Source organism: Sinocyclocheilus grahami, unplaced genomic scaffold (assembly GCF_001515645.1).
Source record: "Sinocyclocheilus grahami isolate Dianchi unplaced genomic scaffold, SAMN03320097.WGS_v1.1 scaffold313.1, whole genome shotgun sequence".
Lineage (NCBI taxonomy): Eukaryota > Metazoa > Chordata > Actinopteri > Cypriniformes > Cyprinidae > Sinocyclocheilus > Sinocyclocheilus grahami.
In genome coordinates this window covers 1,113,733-1,137,859 of record NW_015505492.1, presented here as the reverse complement: position 1 = coordinate 1,137,859, position 24,127 = coordinate 1,113,733, and the positions used below count along the sequence as shown (strand labels likewise).

At 36.4% G+C, this 24,127-nt stretch overlaps 1 protein-coding gene across 2 annotated transcripts in view; it reads left to right on the top strand.

Moving 5' to 3' along the window:
* The window catches only part of galnt2 (UDP-N-acetyl-alpha-D-galactosamine:polypeptide N-acetylgalactosaminyltransferase 2), a 91,429-nt gene that overhangs the window by 56,338 nt on the left and 10,964 nt on the right, over positions 1–24,127 (top strand). For both annotated transcript variants that reach the window (XM_016294168.1, XM_016294167.1), the window contains exons 2-6: positions 2,743–2,830; positions 6,686–6,839; positions 20,825–20,923; positions 21,740–21,807; positions 22,945–23,010. In XM_016294168.1, the coding sequence (XP_016149654.1) occupies positions 2,743–2,830; positions 6,686–6,839; positions 20,825–20,923; positions 21,740–21,807; positions 22,945–23,010 (475 nt within the window). The remainder of the gene's footprint in view (positions 1–2,742; positions 2,831–6,685; positions 6,840–20,824; positions 20,924–21,739; positions 21,808–22,944; positions 23,011–24,127) is intronic.

The following is a 24,127-nucleotide window of genomic DNA, read 5'->3' as shown; positions in this document are numbered from 1 at the left end:
ATATTACATTTTGATTTAAATGAAAGATGTCTGTTAATTGCTTCACTCTTTCTGTCTTGGCTGCACAGAGTAGAATTAACAAGATTATTTTAGGAAGTGTCAAGCGATATTTGTGGTCGAAGCAGTTTTTACCGCATTGAAAATTTAGCCCTCACATATGGGTTTGTCAAACCGTATGACGTTGTGAATTGAGCTGTGATGAAAAATGTTTTTGATTGGTTTTGACACCCAACCATGGATTGCGAGTGTGTGTGTCCTGCTCCTGTTGTAGCACAGCACTGTGGAAACTCATTTGTTCCACCCTGTAGCACACCGTAATGAAGGGAAAAATAGTCCTTTTATTTTGTGCTGAGGTGAATTGCATCTTCTATGCGTTCCTGGCAGCTAACGATGACAGCAGTCGCTTGCGTAAAAGACTTTACTCACAGACATGCCATCCTCTCCTCATTTCTGCCTAAAGTATTTTAATAAGGTTTTAATAATTAATGATGCTTCCTGTTCTTTGAATTTAATTTATAGCAATTACCTTGTTGTCATAGCAGATTGGTGTTTAAATATGGCAACCAGTGAATTGACCAATTGTAAGAAACATATTCTTTCTGCAGTTTCCCAGCTCTAAAGTGGCACTTTTCATGAATAGGGTTTCTTACATTTCAAGGATGCATGATACTTTAGATGTAAGGTAGATTAGAAAATGTTGTTTTGAAATATTTAGAGGTGTTTTATTATTTAGTTTTAGCGATTTTGCAACTGTTACAAAAAGTCCTCTAAATAGTGTTTTAAAAAGCGCTTTTTATTAAAGCAATCGCCATGTTGTAGAAAATATCCAAGTTGATGTTACTTCAGGTGTAGCAATTTTGAGTAATGTTTTTTCCCCCCCATTACAATCACTGGAAGATTGAATGATTAACCTCTTTGAACAGACACAATTCAAATACATTTTACTACAATTAATTTAATATCAGCAGAAAAACGTGTGATTTGTAATTCTTATAGACATGAAGATCAAAACCATTTAAATGATTTTAGGGAAAAAGGGTTTGTTTCGCATATTTTATAGTTGTCATTTCAGAAATCACAGGATCCATGCCTAGAAAAATATAAGTTGTAGCAGGACACTAAGACTGAACCTCTCATAATGTAAATGATGAATGGCGATAGACTGCAAATTTCATATGTTCTGAGCACTAAACTTGGTTATCTGCCATGTCATTGCCAATAGCTTGTAATAGGTCATGAGCTGTAGAAGAAGACCAGCTGCTGAGGGGAAGCTCCGTGAAGCTTGGCAGGACGTTCCTCTGTTCTCAGCATTCTCTCACACCTGCTCCCTCGCCCTGCTGACCCAAGAGCCAGAATTCCCTAACATGAATCACCCATGATACTTTAGATGTAAGGTAGATTAGAAAATGTTGTTTTGAAATATTTAGAGGTGTTTTATTATTTAGTTTTAGCGATTTTGCAACTGTTACAAAAAGTCCTCTAAATAGTGTTTTAAAAAGCGCTTTTTATTAAAGCAATTGCCATGTTGTAGAAAATATCCAAGTTGATGTTACTTCAGGTGTAGCAATTTTGAGTAATGTTTTTCCCCCCCATTACAAATCACTGGAAGATTGAATGATTAACCTCTTTGAACAGACACAATTAAAATACATTTTACTACAATTAATTTAATATCAGCAGAAAAACGTGTGATTTGTAATTCTTATAGACATGAAGATCAAAACCATTTAAATTATTTTAGGAAAAAAGGGTTTGTTTCGCATATTTTATAGTTGTCATTTCAGAAATCACAGGATCCATGCCTAGAAAAATATAAGTTGTAGCAGGACACTAAGACTGAACCTCTCATAATGTAAATGATGAATGGCGATAGACTGCAAATTTCATATGTTCTGAGCACTAAACTTGGTTATCTGCCATGTCATTGCCAATAGCTTGTAATAGGTCATGAGCTGTAGAAGAAGACCAGCTGCTGAGGGGAAGCTCCGTGAAGCTTGGCAGGACGTTCCTCTGTTCTCAGCATTCTCTCACACCTGCTCCCTCGCCCTGCTGACCCAAGAGCCAGATTTGGAATGTTCATTTTCAAAGCCCTACATCGGTCAGTCCCAGAGATGTGGGGATCTCAGTGAGGCTCCATTGTCAGATTGTTGAATATGACCTATTTTAATGGTTGAAAACCAAATGTTGGGTCACTTTGTATACAGCTGATACTTATTGTATTCAAAGCAGAATGTCTGAAGAATAGGTAATATTGAAACTAGGAATGCATCTTGTTTCCCTGAACTGTTCACCTCTGTTGATTATCTGCTGCTTGAATTCCCCTTAAAAGAAAATGAGTGGATTTGATCAAACTCACCAGGAGAAAAAAAAGAGCTGCAACACAGCACAAGCTCCTGGTCATGAGATCTGCGGTTACTACAGCAATTAGCCTAGACTGATGTGAACTTTTTCTGTATTTATTACAATTGGACCTAATTCAATGTAGAATAAATTAGATTTGAAGTAATCTTGAGTTTTTAGGTTTGGACTAATTTAACATATAAATATCTTCTTCTGTCCTCTTGGAGTCTGCATGAAGAAAAATTTATAATTGTTTTACTATAGTACCAAAGGCACCACTGACTTACTACAACAGCCGTAACCGCTTGCTCATAACCAGTTTCTCTTTAATTTGTTGTTCAATTGCCATTTTAACCCGTGTAGTATGCCTTTATGCTCATGATTTTTTACTCTCTTTGGCAGGATGACTGGAGTGGCATTAATTCAAACAGAATTCAATCACACAGCAATGCAGATGACAAAGCCCACAGCCTAGAGACCCTTCCTCCAGGTAAGAGCCAACCTGACAACCCATGTGCATAATCAGCTCATGTCAGGATTAGCCCGCTCTCATAATTCAAGTTTTCTCTTTCCATCCCAGATGAACAATGGAGTGTTTCTACTCAGGGAAACGCTCAAAGATGGACTTTAATGAACAGCTTGCGCAAAACAGGGCATCAGGTTTTTCTTCTCCCGTCAACAGAACTTAACCTGAGGTTTACTGCAGAAGTAGGTGTAGAAAATTTAACTTGAGGGCACCTAAAAATGCATGAGAGTGATTTGAGAGTGACTTTATGACTGGCCTGAAGACAAGAACTCAAGTCTTCACACTTTATTCCCTTTTGGTAATGTACTCCTTTGTGATCCAACCAAACTGGGCTGCTTAATACATTAAGCCTTAGATATTAACATGTGCTTTTTATAGACTGGCTGCATTTAAAAGCAGTATTGTAGTAAGGTTGCAAATGCATTATTTATTTAGCTCATTAGTTTCTATGTCATGCAATCGCTCTGGAACTGGGGTCCATGGAGAGCTGTTCTATTAAATTTGTCATAAACATCAGATTACATTCATGTGTCGTTGCATACATTACAATGTTTGCTGTCTGTTGTTGTTCTCCCAGGCACTGTTTCGGGGAATCATCAGTAGTTTCTCATATCCCTGTGTTACTCTTGTAATTTAGGTCACCCAAAAGATTTCCACGAAGCAGAACACTCACCCAGGAGTACCTGATTTCATCTGTAATAATTAAGAGAACAGATTTAAAGTGATAGTGTGCCTAAAATTGCCATCTGCTCACCTGTTCCTGTTTATTTTTTTTTCTTCCCCTTTTCCTTTCGAAGAACATGGAAATAAAAACTTGGTAACAAATAACCATACAATTAGTCATTTCCAAGCAAAAACCTGTAGTTGAGAGAGCGAGTGAGTCATCTGAGCTGAATCACTTAGGAAGTGAGTTGAATGATTGGTTCAGTTTATGATTCAGAGGCACTGTTAAAAAAAAAACTCCTTTTGAGTCACAGCGCGCACAAACACACACACATTTATACATATATAATATGTAATTCAGTGAAAAATTTGTTGTCAATTTTAAGTGAAGTTGAACCTTAAATATTTACAGTAGTTGATATGATACAGATATGATAGAAAAAAGTATGTGTGGCACTAAATTAAAATGATAAACGTTAAGGGGACATTACTGCAACTTGCATTGAAATCATGGCCAAAATAGTAAAAATTTTATTCCATCCAAAGTTCTTTTGGATTCTGTGAATGAGTCACTAGCACTACATTAGTGTTTCTCAAATGTTTTTCTTCAAATCATGATCTAACATATTTATTTAGAATAATTGTTTGTTGCACCAATTAAATCAAGAAGGTCTGGAATAAAAAAGACTTCTGGAATTTTTAGTAATATTAAATGTATATTAAATTTTGCAACCAAGCATGAAGTATGTGCTCACTGTGGGTAGGATTGAGGAATAGATTACCATGTAGTGTTTCGGCCTGGAAAGTGGTGATGTTCACACTCTTCCTCCCACTCCCCGGCTATGTGTGCATGCTGTGTGTCGGAGAGCACTTTGTTTAGAATCTTGCAGTGTCAAGTGAAGTGTGGAGGTCGCAGCTGAGACACTCTATTCTCCTTTGAGCAGCTAATTACACTCTTAAAAATAAAGGTGCTTCACGATACCATAGAAGAACTTTTGTCTAAATGGTTCCATAAAAAACTTTTAACTTCTGAAGAACCTTTCTGTTTGACAAAAGGTTCTTTGGGGCGAAAGAAGGTTCTTCAGATGATAAACGGGTAAGAAAGAGATGGTTGTTTAAAGAACCTTTGACTGAATGGTTCTTTGTGGAACCAAAAATGGTTCTTCTGTGGCATCGCTTGAAGAACCTTTTGAAGCACCTTTATTTTTAAGAGTAGTCTGATGACAGCCCTACAGTCCTCTGCCGTGGGACGAGCTATCGACCTCGCACAAGGAGAGTTTGTGTTTTTTCTGGGTGTTCTCGCTGAGCTTTCAGCGGTGTTGTACATTGCATTGGAGATGCCAGACTTTGATTCTTTACTCTAGCTTTCTGCGGGCATCTTTTTGACCTAAATTACAGGCCGGAGCTATAGAGATGACCTTTTTCTAATCGTTCTGTCCCAGCCATCGCAGAAGGTTAACTTTTAAATTGTGTGACAGGGCTGTTATAAATGTGGCTGTCACCCTTTGGTGGATTGGTGCATTTGGTGCATTGCAGTTAAGGATAATTAACCTCAGCTTCCATTAACTTATGTGTCCTAGATTACATCACTCTTGTGCACAGAGCGTAACGTTGATCTATTGACGCCTATGCATTTTGATTTACCTGACTCTCGCTTTTTACAAATAAATCACCTGATTCTAGTGTGCAGCGTAATGGTAAAGTGCCAGTATTTTTTGCTGATGAAAGTTGAACTTTTGAATTCTCCCAGATGGCTTGAACAGAAACTCTTCATCTGCTTGAATGAATCTTTTATGCTGTCTTTGCATGTTCAACTCGATTAGTTGGCAGGATTGAGCGCGGGTCCCCTTTAGTACCTTTCAGGGACATTTATGGGTTTCATAATGTTGACAAATGATCACCAGCGGGTATTGCACTTCAGAGTATTTGATTTCACCATAAAGATTCTGGTTTGGAACCATTGGGACGTGTAGACTAGTTAAAAAGACAAGGCTATATGCTCCACTGTAACTTTTTTTGTATTTGTGGTGGTGGTGTTATATTAAAATGAATATTTATGTTTAGTTTGTTTTGTTTAAGCTTTCTAAAAGCTTACATGAAACTGCTAGATGTTTATAAAAATGAACATTATAGAAACATGGTGTGATGTATAATGAAGTGGTTAAAACTTTTATAGACCATATCTAAGAGTTTGGCGTTTCCTTTCGGTTCTGCTCCTAATTTGAAATGTTGTCCCTTGTTCATTAACAATTCTCGTGGCTGTGGTCTTGGCCTATGAATCGATGGCATCAGTGGCATGTAATTCTCACTCAGGTCGGCCTAATTATAATGCAGAAGACGTTTGCCAGAGCCCTGCTAAATTAATTGCTTATAGTCTTTTGTAATGATAGATAACACAATCGAATTCTGCCTCATGTTTCTGAGGTCTAAGTATCATCGTAGCCATCTCTGCCATTTAACTCAATGACAACGGCGACTGCTGCCATGTTACCGTGGGATGTGACTAACATCAAAATGGAAAAATAACACTTTTTGTTGAGGAAAAGCTTAGCTTGTGGTTGGGAAATCATTTAAGACAGACTGTTGTGGAATGGCTCCATTTGGCAAATATCCTCATATATTGTCATTTGGCAAATGTCGTCTTTGACAGATTCACCTGGGTTGTAATCAACTAAAGATGTCTAGCCAGCTCCTTTCACGTTCTTTTGGGTGACTGTGATTTATAATGTAATAATGGGCAGCAGTGCATTCAGGGTTTTTGTCTTGGCTAAAAAAATATGTTTCTAAGAAACATGAGTATTTCATTCAATACAAATAAAAAAAAGATAAAGTACACCTTTGTTACTTAGTGTGGATATTTGTCTTTGGTAAATGACAAGCCTGATGTCTGGAGTGATATAGGCGTCTATGGACATGTACTTACTGACAAATTGATAGTTTCAGAGTTGTTTGAATGGAAAGTAGCCTACTCAGTCAGTATGTTAAAGCAATCAATCCACAGTATTTGATTTATTTGTACACTGGGTAAAAGTCAGTCTTTTGGTAATGGAAATGACAAGAAAAACAAAATGTATTTGGTCTTTTTTTGTTGCAAAGATCTAGATGTTCTTTTTTTGTCTGACATCCAGTGTTTAATCATATTTGTCACTTTTTCAGGGAAGGTTAGGTGGCAGGACTTTGACCAGGAGCTGTACGTGGGAGCTACAGTGGTGAGGCCAGGGCAGGATCCCTACGCCCGCAACAAGTTTAACCAGGTTGAGAGTGACAAACTCAGAATGGACCGCAGTATCCCTGACACCAGACATGACCAGTAAGTTCCGGTCGAGTTTTTAGCTCAACTCATTCAGTCAACACTCAAGAAATAGAGCTTTGCTTCTTGTTCAGTTCACTTCATTGAAATGAGCTAATGCTCAACTCAGTTACTGAATTTATTTCACAACTTATTTTCCAGGGCTCCAGAATGTGACTAAAACAGTCGCATTTGTGACCAAAAATATTAATTTGCGAGTGAAGTTTTTTTAAATTGAGACGATGCACATCAAAGTTTTAGTGGAAAAAAGAGTTTCAAACAGTCCTCATCTCTGCAGCACAGCAGCGTTGACGCACACCTGATAAACGCAGCACGAGAGAGATCGAAATGACGGGAGACGTGCGAAGTGAAAGTGCACAAAAGCAGAGTCTATTTTGTGCACAACTTGAACAAACTACAACAGGTAAAGCTGTCAGCTGTGTGGATATTGGCAATATCGTTAACAATTCTCGTTTATAATTCTTAATATTATGGCTTCTTATCAAGATCTTAGTCTATATGCTGTGTTCTGTTAATGCGTGAACTTCATATTATTTGAAGCGCACTTGCCATCCAGTAATGCAAAAAGCTTTGTGCTTCAATACTTTTTAATAAACAAAGTACCAGCTTTAAAATTATTCAAATTTGACTAAAACAGTCGCATTTGTGACCAAAAATATTAATTTGCGAGTGAAGTTTTTGCTGAAGTCGCCACTGGTGACTAGGCCTATATATATATATATATATATATATATATATATATATATATATATATATATATATATATATATATATATATATATATATAGTTGACGCACACCTGATAAACGCAGCACGAGAGAGATCGAAATGACGGGAGACGTGCGAAGTGAAAGTGCACAAAAGCAGAGTCTATTTTGTGCACAACTTGAACAAACTACAACAGGTAAAGCTGTCAGCTGTGTGGATATTGGCAATATCGTTAACAATTCTCGTTTATAATTCTTAATATTATGGCTTCTTATCAAGATCTTAGTCTATATGCTGTGTTCTGTTAATGCGTGAACTTCATATTATTTGAAGCGCACTTGCCATCCAGTAATGCAAAAAGCTTTGTGCTTCAATACTTTTTAATAAACAAAGTACCAGCTTTAAAATTATTCAAATTCGTAACGAAATTGAAACAATAAATACAGTTTTGGCGCTCTTTAATGCGGCAGGCGCGATCACTTTAGCGCCTCAGTTCAAGCGGCAAGTGAACCCTTTATATCTTTCTCTTTACTACTATAGTACATAATGAACATGAATTAACATAAAAAGGTAGGCTATTTTATAAGAGAGCCTACAGTACAACTTGTTTCAAACTGCGGAAAACGTGTAAAGCTTGTAAAACTACATAGAAAGTGTAAAATGTAATATACATTTACCTCAGAATAACCATTCGGTGTCCATAAGCTCATCAGTCAGCTAGAAAAATAACTATAAAGAGGAGTGTTTTACTATATTTATGCACTATTGCATATTAATATTTTTACTTAACCTGTTGTCTACATGATTCAACTCCTCCTATAAAATGACTAATTAAGAAAAACAGACTGAAAGTGTGAAAGACATACACTCTTAAAAATAAAAAGTGCTTAAAAGGTTCTTCACTAAACCATTTTTGGTTCCACAAAGATTCATTCAGTCAAAGGTTCTTTTAAAAACAATCTCTTTCTCAACTTTTTATAATCTGAAGAACCTTCTTTCGCCACAAATAACCTTTTGTGAAACGTAAAGATTCTTCAGATGTTAAAGGTTCTTTATGGAACCATTTAGACAAAAAAGGTTCTTCTATGGCATCGTGAGGCACCTTTATTTTTAAGAGTGTATGACAACATTTACAGGATGCATTGAGGAGGAGTCCAAACTCAGTGGCCAAGTGATGCTTATGGTCCACGATATTGGTACAGATACTGTGTAATGAACAATTCTTTGTGACTGTATATTTCAAGTTGGAAAAATTTAGTTCCCACTTTAAGTGAACCTTAGTTTCCAGGTCATCAACAAGATGGATTAAAATGCTGATAAAGTCAAGAAAAGATAAGACACAAACACATGACAGTATGATTGAAATGTTAAAATGTAAAAAAATAAAAAATAAAAAATAAATAAAACACATTTATTCTGTGGCACCTAAAAAAGTTTTTTTCTTATAGGAGCCAATAGCTCCTTACTCGATTTTTTTGTCTGGAGCCCTGTTTTCATTGCATGCAATCAGATGAATTAGTGTAATAGAAGTTTACTTACTTTGTTTGTATTGGAACAACATTGAATCATATTTATTTGTTTGGGATTTTCAGGTCCTAGGATGCTTTGCATAGGTAAATGTTGAAATGAAGTTAGGAATAATTGACGACGGGCCGTTGAATTATTTGAAAATAATGCACACCCAAGGTGGTGATGCGGCCACGATGCAAAGCGGATTTAATGTGTTTTTGAACAACATGAGAGACTTTGGGGAGAATACAAGTAAAGATTGTTGGGTATGCTGCTACACAGAACAATGTTCACACATTGTATTTCAAACCAGTTAAATACACTATCCTCTTTTTTTGAAATGAGTCTCTTGTGCCTAACAAAAGAGTTTATTTGATCAGAATACATTTCCAAATATTATTTCAATATATTTTTCAAATTTAACTTGTTCCTATGTTGGCAAAGCTGAATTTCCAGCATCATTACTCCAGTCTTCAGTGTCACATGATCCTTCAGAAATCATTCTGACATGCTGATTTGGTGCTCATTATGCATTTATTATTACCAATGCTGGAAATAGTTGTGCTGCTTAATATTTTTAGTGAAAACAATGATACATTTTTTAGGATTTAATGTATAGAAAATTCAAAATATCATACTTTTATTTTGTAACATCATAAATGTTTACTGCAATTTTTTTAATCAGTTTAATGCATCCTTCTTTAATAAAAGTAGTAATACATTTTTAAAAAGATCTTTCTTACTGCAATGTTAGCATATGTCCAAATAAAATATTACTTTTTGCAGGCTTGCTTGTTCTTTAGACAATAGTAGACAATAGATTCCATTGAATTAACGTGATGTCTAATTTTATAGGATTTACTCAATTCTCTTATATTTAAGGAGAGCTACAGTTTAGTTTAAGAAGCCCATTTCCAAAGTGTGGTGACACTTTTCATAGGTGAGTTAAGTTTATTAAAAGTATTATTTAAAGTGAAGTTACTCACATATCTGAACATTACTCATGCTGCTCGGCACAAAATCTAATTAAACCTGTTTCCTTTGGTTCTGTTGAGTATTAAAGCACCCTTTCCACTAATAATGGACTGTTCATGTTACACTGAGCATTTGCCTTACTATGTAAGGTTTTTCCGTTGCCTAATTTATTATGTAGTGTGCCTTACTTTACAACACATAGTGAATGTGAAAAAGTGTCAGTGCTTCTTTGTGATAAAGTCAGTCAAAATGAATGTGCTAAATTAATTTTCGGATTATCATAGAGGCCTGTCATTTGATGAGAGATGCTTACACAGCACAATGATAGGAAAATGCATGAAAAGCACTTCCCCAGCAAATCAGTGAGGCTTTCAAAACTTCATATTCATCCATCTGTCGGTCACAGTGTCCTTGAGGTGGCAAAGTAGCAGATTGTCTTCTGGCTTAAATGGCTGTCAGAGATGTCAATATGAGTAGAGCGCTGAATGTATAAGTGGAAAATAAAGGAGTAGTTTAAATGGAGAATGAGCTTGTCCTCTTAGATGCAGTAAATGGTCTTGGGTGTTATGAATCTCATCAGCTGTAACAGTCACACTTGTGTTTAAGCTGAAAGGTCTCGCATGGTAAAATCATTTACTACCGAGTCTTCTGAAGGAACGTCATATTTGCTGACGACACGAATGGGAATATCTGGGCACTCATTTTTTCCCACTCACCGCTCCCTGTATCAAATAATGTTGCATATGTTTAGCAAAACCATTCAGTTCTGACAGGTTTCCTTTGCATCTTTGTATTTTAGGATTCATTTGTAAGAATTGTTTAAAAGCTGTAAAATGCCCGGTAAGATGTCCACATGAAGTTTTCCATCACCAGTTTAATGTACGGTACTCTTTTTTTTTTTTTTTTTTTTTTTTTTTTTTTTTCTCCCCCCCCCCCCCCCCCCCATCTGTGGGAAAAGGGGAAAAATGAATTGAGTTCATATATGAAGAGTCATTCATCAGCGGGGGATATTGACAGTTTATTCCTTCTGGTGGCGAACATAAATTGGTCCCACAGCCAGTCGTTGCCTCTGAATTAGCTGTCGTGAACACTATGATGAATTAGTGCTCTTTTTTTAACTACCTGATGTTAGGCAGAAACAGATTGCTCTGGATATTTCAAGCATGATATTTGCAGGGTCACAGTGTGTTCTTAAAAATGTTTTAAATCCGTTTTATCAGGTTTATGGTCACAAGTCTTAATTATCATTTTAAGAGGTCTTCTATTTGGGGATGAAAAAAACAGGATTCGTGACACAGCCAAATGTGATTATTAAACTTCAAAAGGCTGTGATTGAATTAAATAAATGTGAGCGCTGAGCATTCAAGGTCAAAACACTGCGCATTCTACAATCAATGAATAGCGTGCATTTATGCCAAGCGATTACTCATGATCTACTGTTGATGAATTATGACATTGTTTACATTATGGTGTTTATATTGTAATGTTATAGATGGTTGAACACGTGCACGTTTTGTCTCCCTCATTTGTATAATAAGCAGCTGTAGTGGCCCATAGATATTTCGAAATAAGAGTCCTGGTGTATTTCAGTTTGCAGATACTTGAGTCATGACCTGCATTATGTATAGAATTTTTATCTTTGGTATTTTGGTCACATAATAAACTAAAATGAACACATTCAGTATACAGATTTTACTAGTATCTGCACAACAATATTTTATTGCCTTTTTAAAAACGCATTATTAATTCAGAAAAATATCAATCAACCTCTTAGAGTATTGAGTATTTTTATATTTTACATTTTAAAGATGTTTTCCAGTTGAATATGTGCCATAATTAAAGTAAAAATCTAATATGCATGATTTATTTTGAGATTATTTAGAGTTTATGTGTGGACATATGGTGGTGTTAAAAAATTAAATAAAAAAAAAAGATTGAGTTTTCAAAACTGCAGATCTGCAGATGTTTCCCAATATAGCAAAGGCTTTAGTTCTGAAAAAAATAGTGTGAATTTTTAATTTGTTGCTTGGGGGTTTGCCATTTTAATACTTTGGTTAAGTATGGTTTAATCATGTGTTTTAGTTATATAACACTTGTGGACATGGCATTCATTGGTCTATTAAAAGCTTTATGGAGAAACATTGAAAGCAAAGTGGGCAGGAAAACGCTCCTCAAACATTCACCACCATCGCCTCAGTCTGTGGTCCTGCCACAGCCAGCATGTGCACTGACACATGCATTTGAAGAGCCCAGCGTGTGGGGTGAAGGTGCAGACTGTTGAAGTTGGCTAGTGAGTGCTGTCTTCCACCATTGTTTCCACTGAAGGCCTGCAGTGCAGGGCTGGGTCCCAGGACTCGCTGATTTACTGCTGACATGCAGGAAGACTTGTCAAGAGGAGGGCAGCACTCTTGTCGCTTCTCCGCTCAACATAAACAGGCTGCTTGGGAGATGCTGCCCTTTTAGGAAATTACCCTCCCATTGCACAGGGATGAACTTGACCCTTAATTAAAAAAATAAAAACATTTAAAAATAGTCATATGCAATATATTGACCAAAAAAAAGTCACAACAGTAACTTGTTGTGATTTGTGGTTACAGGAAGGAATGCTCATTGTTGGCGTGACATGTGTTGTTTACACGGTACTACGGCAGGTCACTTGAACACTTCAAGTTCCTGACTTCAAGGCGTCCATTTCCCACCTTGAGATGTCAATGTGCAGTTTAGGAATTGGATGTTTGTTACTATTTAAAAATCCAGCTCATAATTCCAGGAATTCAAGTGCCCTTTTACCACCGGATTGTGGTTTAAATAAATGCGGTGACTCTTCACCGTTCACACAGGACACGTTCTTGCATCCGCCCTCTGCTGTTTTTAGATTGTTTGTTTTTCTAAATTAACCTGTGTTAGATTGACATCTTTGACAGTTGTGGCATGTCACACAATTTTTTCCCGAAAGTGTCTCACATTTAAAATGCAGAGGGATTCATCAATGTTACAATTACGTCTAATACCATTAAGCATATAATTATTTTCATTTTATGGCCATTAAATAAATAAATGGCAAAATTCTAAATAAATTGACAATAAAACACTAAAATCAGTCATTTAAAGCCATAGTTCACCAAAATTATCCTTAATTATTGACCCTCATGTTGTTAAAAACCGTAAGACCTTTGTTCATCTTCGAAACACAAATTAAGATATTTTTGATAATCCAAGAGCTTTGTGACCCAGCATAGACAGCAGCGCAAGAAAGGTAGCCCTGAAAGTTAATAAGGACATCGTTAAAATAGTCCATGTGACATCAGTGGTTCAACTGTAACGTTATGAATCTACGAGAATATTTTTGTGTGCAAACAAAACAAAAATAATGATTATTCAACAATTTCTTCTCTTCCGGGTCAGTCTTTGACACGCGTTCACAAGAGTACCACAACACATGCTCTCGGATTTCATCAAAAATATCTTAATATCTCTAAAAAGTCTAAAAAAAAGTTATTTTTTAAATTTTTTAACCACATTCACAACACCATAAAACCTTTGTCTATTTTGTTCATTGTTATGAATATCTATTAAAATTAAATAAATAAAAAAGATTGAGTTTTCAAAACTGCAGATCTGCAGATGTTTCCCAATATAGCAAAGGCTTTAGTTCTGAAAAAAATTGTGTGAATTTTTAATTTGTTGCTTGGGGGTTTGCCATTTTAATACTTTGGTTAAGTATGGTTTAATCATGTGTTTTAGTTATATAACACTTGTGGACATGGCATTCATTGGTCTATTAAAAGCTTTATGGAGAAACATTGAAAGCAAAGTGGGCAGGAAAACGCTCCTCAAACATTCACCACCATCGCCTCAGTCTGTGGTCCTGCCACAGCCAGCATGTGCACTGACACATGCATTTGAAGAGCCCAGCGTGTGGGGTGAAGGTGCAGACTGTTGAAGTTGGCTAGTGAGTGCTGTCTTCCACCATTGTTTCCACTGAAGGCCTGCAGTGCAGGGCTGGGTCCCAGGACTCGCTGATTTACTGCTGACATGCAGGAAGACTTGTCAAGAGGAGGGCAGCACTCTTGTCGCTTCTCCGCTCAACATAAACAGGCTGCTTGGGAGATGCTGCCCTTTTAGGAAATTACCCTCCCATTGCACAGGGATGAACTTGACCCTTAATTAAAAAAATAAAAACATTTAAAAATAGTCATATGCAATATATTGACCAAAAAAAAGTCACAACAGTAACTTGTTGTGATTTGTGGTTACAGGAAGGAATGCTCATTGTTGGCGTGACATGTGTTGTTTACACGGTACTACGGCAGGTCACTTGAACACTTCAAGTTCCTGACTTCAAGGCGTCCATTTCCCACCTTGAGATGTCAATGTGCAGTTTAGGAATTGGATGTTTGTTACTATTTAAAAATCCAGCTCATAATTCCAGGAATTCAAGTGCCCTTTTACCACCGGATTGTGGTTTAAATAAATGCGGTGACTCTTCACCGTTCACACAGGACACGTTCTTGCATCCGCCCTCTGCTGTTTTTAGATTGTTTGTTTTTCTAAATTAACCTGTGTTAGATTGACATCTTTGACAGTTGTGGCATGTCACACAATTTTTTCCCGAAAGTGTCTCACATTTAAAATGCAGAGGGATTCATCAATGTTACAATTACGTCTAATACCATTAAGCATATAATTATTTTCATTTTATGGCCATTAAATAAATAAATGGCAAAATTCTAAATAAATTGACAATAAAACACTAAAATCAGTCATTTAAAGCCATAGTTCACCAAAATTATCCTTAATTATTGACCCTCATGTTGTTAAAAACCGTAAGACCTTTGTTCATCTTCGAAACACAAATTAAGATATTTTTGATAATCCAAGAGCTTTGTGACCCAGCATAGACAGCAGCGCAAGAAAGGTAGCCCTGAAAGTTAATAAGGACATCGTTAAAATAGTCCATGTGACATCAGTGGTTCAACTGTAACGTTATGAATCTACGAGAATATTTTTGTGTGCAAACAAAACAAAAATAATGATTATTCAACAATTTCTTCTCTTCCGGGTCAGTCTTTGACACGCGTTCACAAGAGTACCACAACACATGCTCTCGGATTTCATCAAAAATATCTTAATATCTCTAAAAAGTCTAAAAAAAAGTTATTTTTTAAATTTTTTAACCACATTCACAACACCATAAAACCTTTGTCTATTTTGTTCATTGTTATGAATATCTATTATTTTCATGTAAGTGTCTCTGCCAGAGCTCTTAGAATGCTGGAACAGGAATAAAAGCAATTATAATTTTTATTGTTAATAATACAAATAATACCACATTTAAAACAATAATAAAACAAACATAAAGAACAGCAGCAACAACAATCATTATTATTAAGGTTAAGTGAGTGTTAGATTATGGAATAGGAAATCTGAATGTAAAAACGGGGAAAATTAGCAAGCATACTATCCAGTATCGTACAGTGAAATATATCACCTGTAAATCGGTGATTATATACTGTTTTGTCAGTATCTGACTGTAAAAATAAAAGAAATGAGTATGCATATTTTCCAATATCGTACAATACCGATATATAAAAAAATCTGGTAAGAGATATATTACGCATCCCTAAACAATGCATTTCAAGACACGTGTCATGTGCCTTTAGCTGTTTTAGTTCACATGAATGCATCCTGCGTGAACAGCTCCTGAGTATGGGCAGAATTGAATATTCTGCTTTCTGGGAGCAGAGCTTTAATTTATGGTGCTTCATTAAGCCCAGCAGCCGATATTTGCATCAGTAAGTCGGTAACAGATCTCTGAATGATGAGAACCTACTTTTTTTGTTGAGTTTCTGGAGATACATCAAGCAGCAAGGACATCTGTTCATCTTTTCTTTCCTCACTCTCTTCAGGATGACCTTTTTAAGCCAGCCTGGTTTTCAAAATCCCTCTGAACCGTCTGAGCTCTGGCCCTTTCTTGCAGAAAAACTACTGTGTGCTTTGGCCGGTGTCTGCCTGGCTTTTGGGAATATCTCACAGTGCTGCCAACCGCTGCAACTGGCAGAGCAGTCGTGAAGTCATCGACCGAAGTCTCCATGAGCCACATAAGCAAACATTGACCCACTGTTATATGACTGTGTAATTAAGACGTGTTTCTCGCTCGCACTGCCCAGTACCATTTCCTCTCTTTGTGTCAGTATTTCATATCGATCGGATCCCTCCAGGTCCAAAGTTTGATTTGTCACATTTGTACAATTGCAGTGAAATGTTTTGTCTGCCCTCCTCTCATGAGTGTGCTTTGGAGTTAAAAAGGAAAAGAAAGAGAATGCAACACTACTGGAAAACACTGGATATGTTTGCAAATAATGGACAAATGTGCATTTTGATTAAAAATTTGCCTTTCAAATGTTTATTACAGGTTGTGTAAAACTTGACGAACACGTTCTCCGTGATCCAGAGAGCATTTTGAGCGTCAATGGAAGCAAGAACATATAACCGTCTGTACAGAAAGTCACATTATCAATGACATAAATTAAGTTATTTGTATAGAGACCTAGAAAATCAGTAGTGCATACTTATGTTTCTTTTTCACATTTTTAAAAATCCCAAAGTGGTCTCGGACATCTGGCCTCTGCTGTATGTGTGAAGTGTGAGGGGGGGATTGTGTTGAGTACATAATGGTTGACATGTTTATTCTTGGGCATCATAATCTCACGTCAGCTGGATGTCTGTTTTAGTCCTTTGGCAGGGGATGTTACTGGCACAGCTCTCAAACGTTGTTGACAATGGTTCGGTTGGACAGAGTTCAAATTGCATTGTAAATGGATGTGTGTTGGAGACCGTCACGTGTGACCTGACCTGAACCGAGCAAGATATTCAGATCATATTCTGTTACGATTTACCAAATACTTCTCATCTCCTTCCGTGAAAGGTGGGTTATAATGTAAACATTAGCGACAGAGGAAATTTCTTTTAGACACGAGGTCAAGAGTTCAGATATTTTATTGATGTGCACTACCATCAAGTTTGGGTTGTTTTTTCTCTCTTATGCTTACCAAGGCTGCACATGCAGGAAGATTTAACATGCAGGAACAACAGTAATATTTTGAAATATTATTACAATTTAAAATAATATTTCTGTTGTAACAATAATGACAATGTAACAATATTCTCTTGTTTTTCTTATGATATATTGTTTAATATTTGTGGAAACTATGATGTTTATTTCAGTATTCTATTCTTTGATGAATAGAAAGTTAAAAAGAAAAGCATTTATTACACTAAGTGCAAATAGTGACAATTATCTGCACCTCAGTATTGAAGTAAATTATAAAACAGTATGCAATAATAACGTTATGAGTGTGAATGATCAATTTAATTAAACTTTTTTTCGATTATTTCCTTCATTTTTATTGAAAATAAATGCCTTTCCCATGTGATATGAGATATGAAAAGGGAGAAAAAAGGCGACCCGGGTCGATTGCGTCGAAAAGGACCACAGCATGTGCTCTTTTTATTTAAACTAGTTGTAATCTGAAATGCATTAGGTTCTTTCCTGCAATTATAGTGTGTTTGGTTGTATTTTGTTTTGTGAATTTTTAAAGTAGATTTTTTTCTGGAACGGAGCGCAGGCGAATGATAAAAGAGCATGCATCTAAATGAGGGGGCAGTGCACTTTGCTGAACATTGCTGCTCTGTCACCTCTGACCTAGACCTCAACTTACTAGATGAATAGATCATATTTAATATTAGCATTAACTTGAAATGTTTTAACTGCTGGTAAGAGAAGAATTCAGAGAAATAACCTCAGATAGCTGCTGCAGCTTCTGCTTTCAGCAAATATACAGAGCCTTCACAGATTTGTAAGTCTAAGGCTGAAGCTATTGATTAACATGTTTTTATTTCTAACAAAAATAGATGTTAACAATTTAAAACTTAATGTTTTAATTATTATTAAGTCCCAAAAGCCTTATTGAAGGCTTATTGTATGACTGACTAGACCACCAAGATGAATTCAGTAAAATTCCAAGATGGAAACTGGAATGAAAAGACTCTAAATTTAAGTGTTCGGTCATATTAGATCATTTAATGGTTTCGGCAGTGTTACTGGCATTGCACAGAGAATTAAAATGGGATGTGCAAAAGCATATTCATCATGATACATATTCGGAAAGGAATGCTTTAATTTCCAAGAATTTGGTTTGCCCTTCTTTGGTTTAGATGGTCGTTTATGCTGCAGTCTCCTTTAAAATGCATGTTGTCCATTCGTTCTAATAAGCAGTGGAAGTTGTCTCTGGGTTTGATGCTGTAAATGTGTTTGGCTTGAGCAGTGTTCGTCTGTGCAGTTGCATGTAAACGTCTTGTCACTATATGTCAGTCAGTTTCCCTCCTGGAGAGCTGCTGATGCTGCAGATGACATTATCCTTGTTGTAAGTCTTCTTATCGCTGCTCTTTCACCATCCCTGCAGCGCGTGAGCTGCATTCCCAATGCCGTAGTCACGCTCAGCGCAGAAGATGCACAAACTTTGCGTTTAAAACGGCCGTGAGACCTTTTTAAAGGTCAGAGCGTTATAGTTTGTTTGCTGGAATGCCAACCTTATGTATTTTCTCCCAAAAGTAGGGAGAATATGCACCATTACCTTCTAGTAAATTTACCCAGGCCAGAGCTGAAAGAATGAAGCGCACTAGTCTTAAATCCCGCTGTTAAACGCTTACCTAAGCTGGTAATGAGGAACACATGCTCTTTGTTTACTCCTGAGAGACTCTGCTTCTGTTGTGTTACCCCTGATGGCAGCAGGCCACGTGTCTTATTGGAAATGTTTTTGGCGGGTGTAGTTGTTGTCTCGTTGAGGCTGAACCTGTGTCTGGTGTTCGGACCGCTGCTCGAATAAAAAAAAAAAAGGACCTGCTTGCCAATGTATTAATGAATCATGTCTTTCTGCACATGATGTGTTTCTTGTTTAGTCTCTTGTCTTTACATTGCTGCAGTGAAGTGTCTTCCCTACACTGCTCATAAATGTGTAGCACGTGTACATTAATGTTGTAAAAATATTAGCTGTAATGAATGAGGTAGATCAAACACATGAGTATTTGTCATATTTAACAAATAGTGGACTCCTCCCCTCCCCAACAAGCAAAACGTGGTAGAGAGTTAATATTGATTTTATACATTTTCTAAATATGATATTTATTTTCTGTAATTATTAATTTAATATATTTTTGAATTGCCATGCTATTTTGTCTATTCAGTGCTGTTGTCATTATGAAATGTATTTGCAGAGAAATATGAAGATTCCAGTCAAATTTATAAGAGATCATTCAAATATTGATGTTTAATGCACAGCAACTGCACATTAATGTCATCTAAAATTAGAAATGTTCCATATGAATGCATGTTTCTCTATTAAATTATGATAATTAACAAAAATAGAATTGTATGTATGAAACTTATACTGTAAAATTAGCAAATCATTTTAGATATGAAATATATAAATATGAATTTTATGCATTTTCTAAATAATATATTAATTATATAAATATTCATTTAAAATATATTTTTAAGTTGCCATGCGTTTTTGTTATCTATTCAATGCTATTGTCATTATGCAGTGTTTTTACATTCTCTTTATTTTACTGGGGTCATCATTTTTCAAATATTGGTGTTTAATTACAGCTTAAATTAATTACAAATATTGATTAGTTAAACAAAAAATTAAAAGCTTAAAACATAGAAGCGTGCATTCAGCACACTGAGACCAGAACATTTCTTCTATTAGCTATTGACTTAAGCTGCAACAGTGGAAGTATTTGAGAGTTTATTTGGTGCCATGCTGGGTGGTTGGAGGCCGGTGGAGGGAAGCATGCCAATGGGATATGCTCTAAAAAGTGCTTGTCTTCTAGTCAAAGCGGCCATTCTATTAATGGCCTACTGCACAGTTATTCCTCCCGAGACCTCCAGCAAACAGGGCTAGAAATGTGTGCTGGCCCCTTAATGTATTCCCAAGAAGTCAAGGAGTGTAAAATAGTTGAAATGCATATACACATTCAATGCAAAGATTGAAAAAAGTTGGGGAAAAATATAGATGTACCACCTTATACCTTTATGAATGTGATTTCTCTGGCCGTAATGGAATTAAATAGGATGCCAAGTGTGTAGAATTAGTGTCATGGATGACTCTAATCTCATCCCTTTTCTGAAGTCAGTTTGGAGTCTCTGATGGTGGGCTCTCAACCCTGACCTGTTGTTTAACAGCAGTGTAGGAGGAATTGACCCCGATTCCCCTGCCAGGCTTCCAGTGGCCACAAAATCGATGGCATCAGTGCAAGAGGAAGCATTGTGTGCTCTTATCCTTGATGAGAGGTGCTAGGAAACCAGAGGATTAGATCCATAGCTGTCTGATTAAAACCTTTGGGATATAAACAGTGTGGGTGTGTGCAGCTGAAACTTTTATAGTGTGCACATATGTGTGTGTGCATGTTTGGAGACGCGAGTCCATGCATGACCTCCTGTCCATCTCAGCCTCAGAGAAGCATTAAATGAATGTAGGCGTTGAGCTCCTCTGAGGATGTGAGACTGCATTCAGGTGTAGCGGTGTGACAATGGGTTTTCACTGTGTAGAGCTTCTCTTCAATACAAATCCCATCAGTCTCATTACGTTTTCGAATGCTTCAACTAGTCAGTTGAACAGTTGATCATCAATTGTACTTGACTCGATTTCTGAAGAAAATATACTGGTGGTTGCCTATATGTTAATATATCTTCTTTCTCTCTCTCTCTCTCTCTCTCTCTCTCTCAGTTGTCGTCACAAACAGTGGAGGACAGATCTTCCTGCTTCCAGTGTGGTTATCACTTTCCACAATGAGGCCCGTTCAGCCCTGCTGCGCACTGTGATCAGGTGAGACGTCATGTCAAATAACAGTTTTTAATGCACTATGATGTGGGATTGTCACCATAGAAACATCTTGATGCCATTACCAGTAAAATTTCACTATTTTTTTAAACTAATTTGAATACAGCAAAACTAATATTGAGCACACTCCTTTATTTAAAATAAGAGTATAAATGATTAATTATTTATTTATTATTAATAATAATAATTATATATTTTTTAATAAAGTAAGCAGTCAGTAATAAAGCACAAATTAAGAGAAGTGCATGGTTTTTTGTTGTTAATTTTTGTAATTCATATTACAAATTATTACATATTACTGTCTACTAGGCTGTGTTTACATTATAGTGTTTAATACAGAATATTATGTCACATATGCACTTATACACTACTATCCAAAGTTTGGGGTCGGTATAACTTTTTTGAAGGAAAGCTCACCGTGGCTGCATATATTTGATCAGAAATACAGTAAACAGTAATATTGTGAAATATTAGTAAAATTAATATTACTTATGTTGAAAATCCTTATGCTGCTTAAAATTTGTGTGGAATATTTTTCTTCTCAGGATTCTTTGATGGATATAATGTTCAAAATAAACATTATTTTTTTTATAACAGTTTTAATGTCTTTAATGTGAATGCATCCTCATGTAATACAAGTATTACATGATTTTTTTTTAACTAAAAATTATCCTATAAACTTTTGAACAATAATGTACCTCTACTTTTGACATATCTACTAAGATCTAGACTAAGATTTCTTTCTCTCTCTACACTTAAGCATAAACATGCATTCAACCTGTCCTCTTTTCCTGTCTTCAGTGTGCTGAAGAAGAGTCCTTCTCATCTGGTCAAAGAGATCATCTTGGTGGACGACTACAGTGACAGCCGTAAGTGTTTTGATCTTTAGATACCAATCCAACTAAATGGTACAGAACTTAAATCATCTCACAATCATATACAGTCGGTTTCATCATGGTTTTTGGTCTGTGTTTTACCCTCTACAAGTTATTTTATCATCACACACTCTTGTTTTCTCAACATTAATCATGCAGTACATCCATATAGCAGAACATGACAACAGTCCAACTGAGATTTGATTGTATAAAGCGTGTCGTCATGGCACCAACAGTGTTCCCGAGTCCCCAGCCCATTGCACTTTTTGTTTTTTTGGATGTCAAACCACTAGTGTGACCTCTTCAGATGTCTGAACTCTGTATGAACCCTGTCCTGAAAGCAATGCAGCCCTCCTCTATAACGCTCTGCTGAAGGGAACCTGGCAGGCACTGGACTTATTATTCCTTGTCTTTCTTCTGTGGTTTTACATGTGTGGTTTGTGATCCTACTTTTGCATATTGGCGTTTAAATATGGTCTTTGTTTTTGGACATAATGCTCTTTCAGAACTCCGTTACATTTTCATTTCAAGTTTTTGTTTTCACAAATTGTAGTGGAGAGTTCGGTATCTGTGCCCCCTTTTTAATCAAATTGTCATCTGTAGGCAAGGAGAATTCAGATGGAGGTAAAACTAGTGCACCCGATTATATTTCAGTGTGTCTGCTATACATTTTTATTATTTGGTAACATATGACCAAAGAAATGTCAAAAAAGGGACACAGTCAATTAAGGTTTCAAGAAAATATGAAATTATGCTCCTACCTTGTGGTTTCTTTTAACTCTGAGATGAAGTGGCTTCTTCAGTATGTAACTTTGTGGAAAAACATTTGTGATCATTTTGTGGTGGGTTTCTGTTGGCCAGCACTCAAATTTGACCTGTAGTTCCCTGCCCTAAAGTTTCTCAAGACCAAAAAGAAGTTTGTAGCAAGCTGTACATGATGTGCCCTTTCTAAATATATGGTGACATTTACAAAATTGTGCCGACTTTTTCTGGATTAACGAAATGACACAAGTTGCCCACTGGCACATTTGACCACATTCCTCCTGTGTATATTAACTACTGCATATATAATAGAAGAGATGTAATGCCCTGAACACTTGAGCTGACACAATGTTTTCTCTGGGCTTTCAGCTGAAGATGGTGCCTTACTTGGGAAAATCGAGAAAGTCAGAGTCCTACGGAACGATCGTCGAGAGGGTGAGTGATTTATAACCCTCTGAATCACAGTAACATTGTTAATCAAAACTATACCCTAGTTAATATGTAAGAACCAGCAAAGCCGATCCTCCCTATACGCAAGCTGCGTAGGGCCCCCGAAACACCAGGGGGGCCCCCTTGCTCTCAAAGATTATTTAATTTTAGTTTCGTTTTTGAATTTGGCCAGTGGTTATGAAAACATGAATGATCATTTCTTTTAATGTGGTGCGCTGTCGCCCTTTCTATGTAAAAATCAGTCAAATCATGTAATGTGAATGTCGGACAGTCTTGCTCGAGACTAAAAAAAACGAGTTGAAAGCGTACCGAGCCGCGGAAGAGATACTGTTTTTCAAGCACTTTCCGCGAGCGCGATTCGAGACGGAGTGAAACACGGACAAATGCATTTCATTCATTCGTTCATAACCATTCATACCCCACTCCATAACCCCCCCCCCACACACACACAGTTTTGTGTAGGGCCCCCAGAAGTTTGGTCATTAAAATCTAGGCGTCTATTAAAACTAGCTGAAGTTTTACTATTGCGACTAATTGTGACCAGCCTCAGCATGAAGTCATTACAAGCGCTGCATACTTCATAGGTGCAAATATGGAGAAAATTAAAGAAGAGAAAAGCAAATGGTCTGTTACGAGTTTGAGTGTATTTTTGGAAGCTGTTTTATATATCTGTCAAGCAAAAAATGCTGTTCTGTAGCCAAAACTGCAGTTTGTTTATTCGTATCCAAAGCCTTTTGTTCAAATCCTATTTCAGTCCAACTGAACAAGCTCCTTGTATTTACTTGCAAAAATCTTTTTTTGAAACACAAATTACTTGATTACTTTAAGAAAAGAAAGAACTAACATGTACTCTCTCTGGTAAAGATCGTAGTAAATTAATGTTAGATTAAATGTAAAAAAATAAATAAATAAATAATAAACCTGTGCTCATGAAGATTATATAGATTTTGTTACAAAGAGCCAAACAGGTTAATTAATATTTAATGTTTCTCAGTGCTTGAAAATTGATTTTTAGGTCTCCCCATGAGCCACTAGATGAGCTTTCTCTTATTATATTTTAAAGAGAAGAAAGTGTTTTCTTTGCTTACATCATCCCATGCAG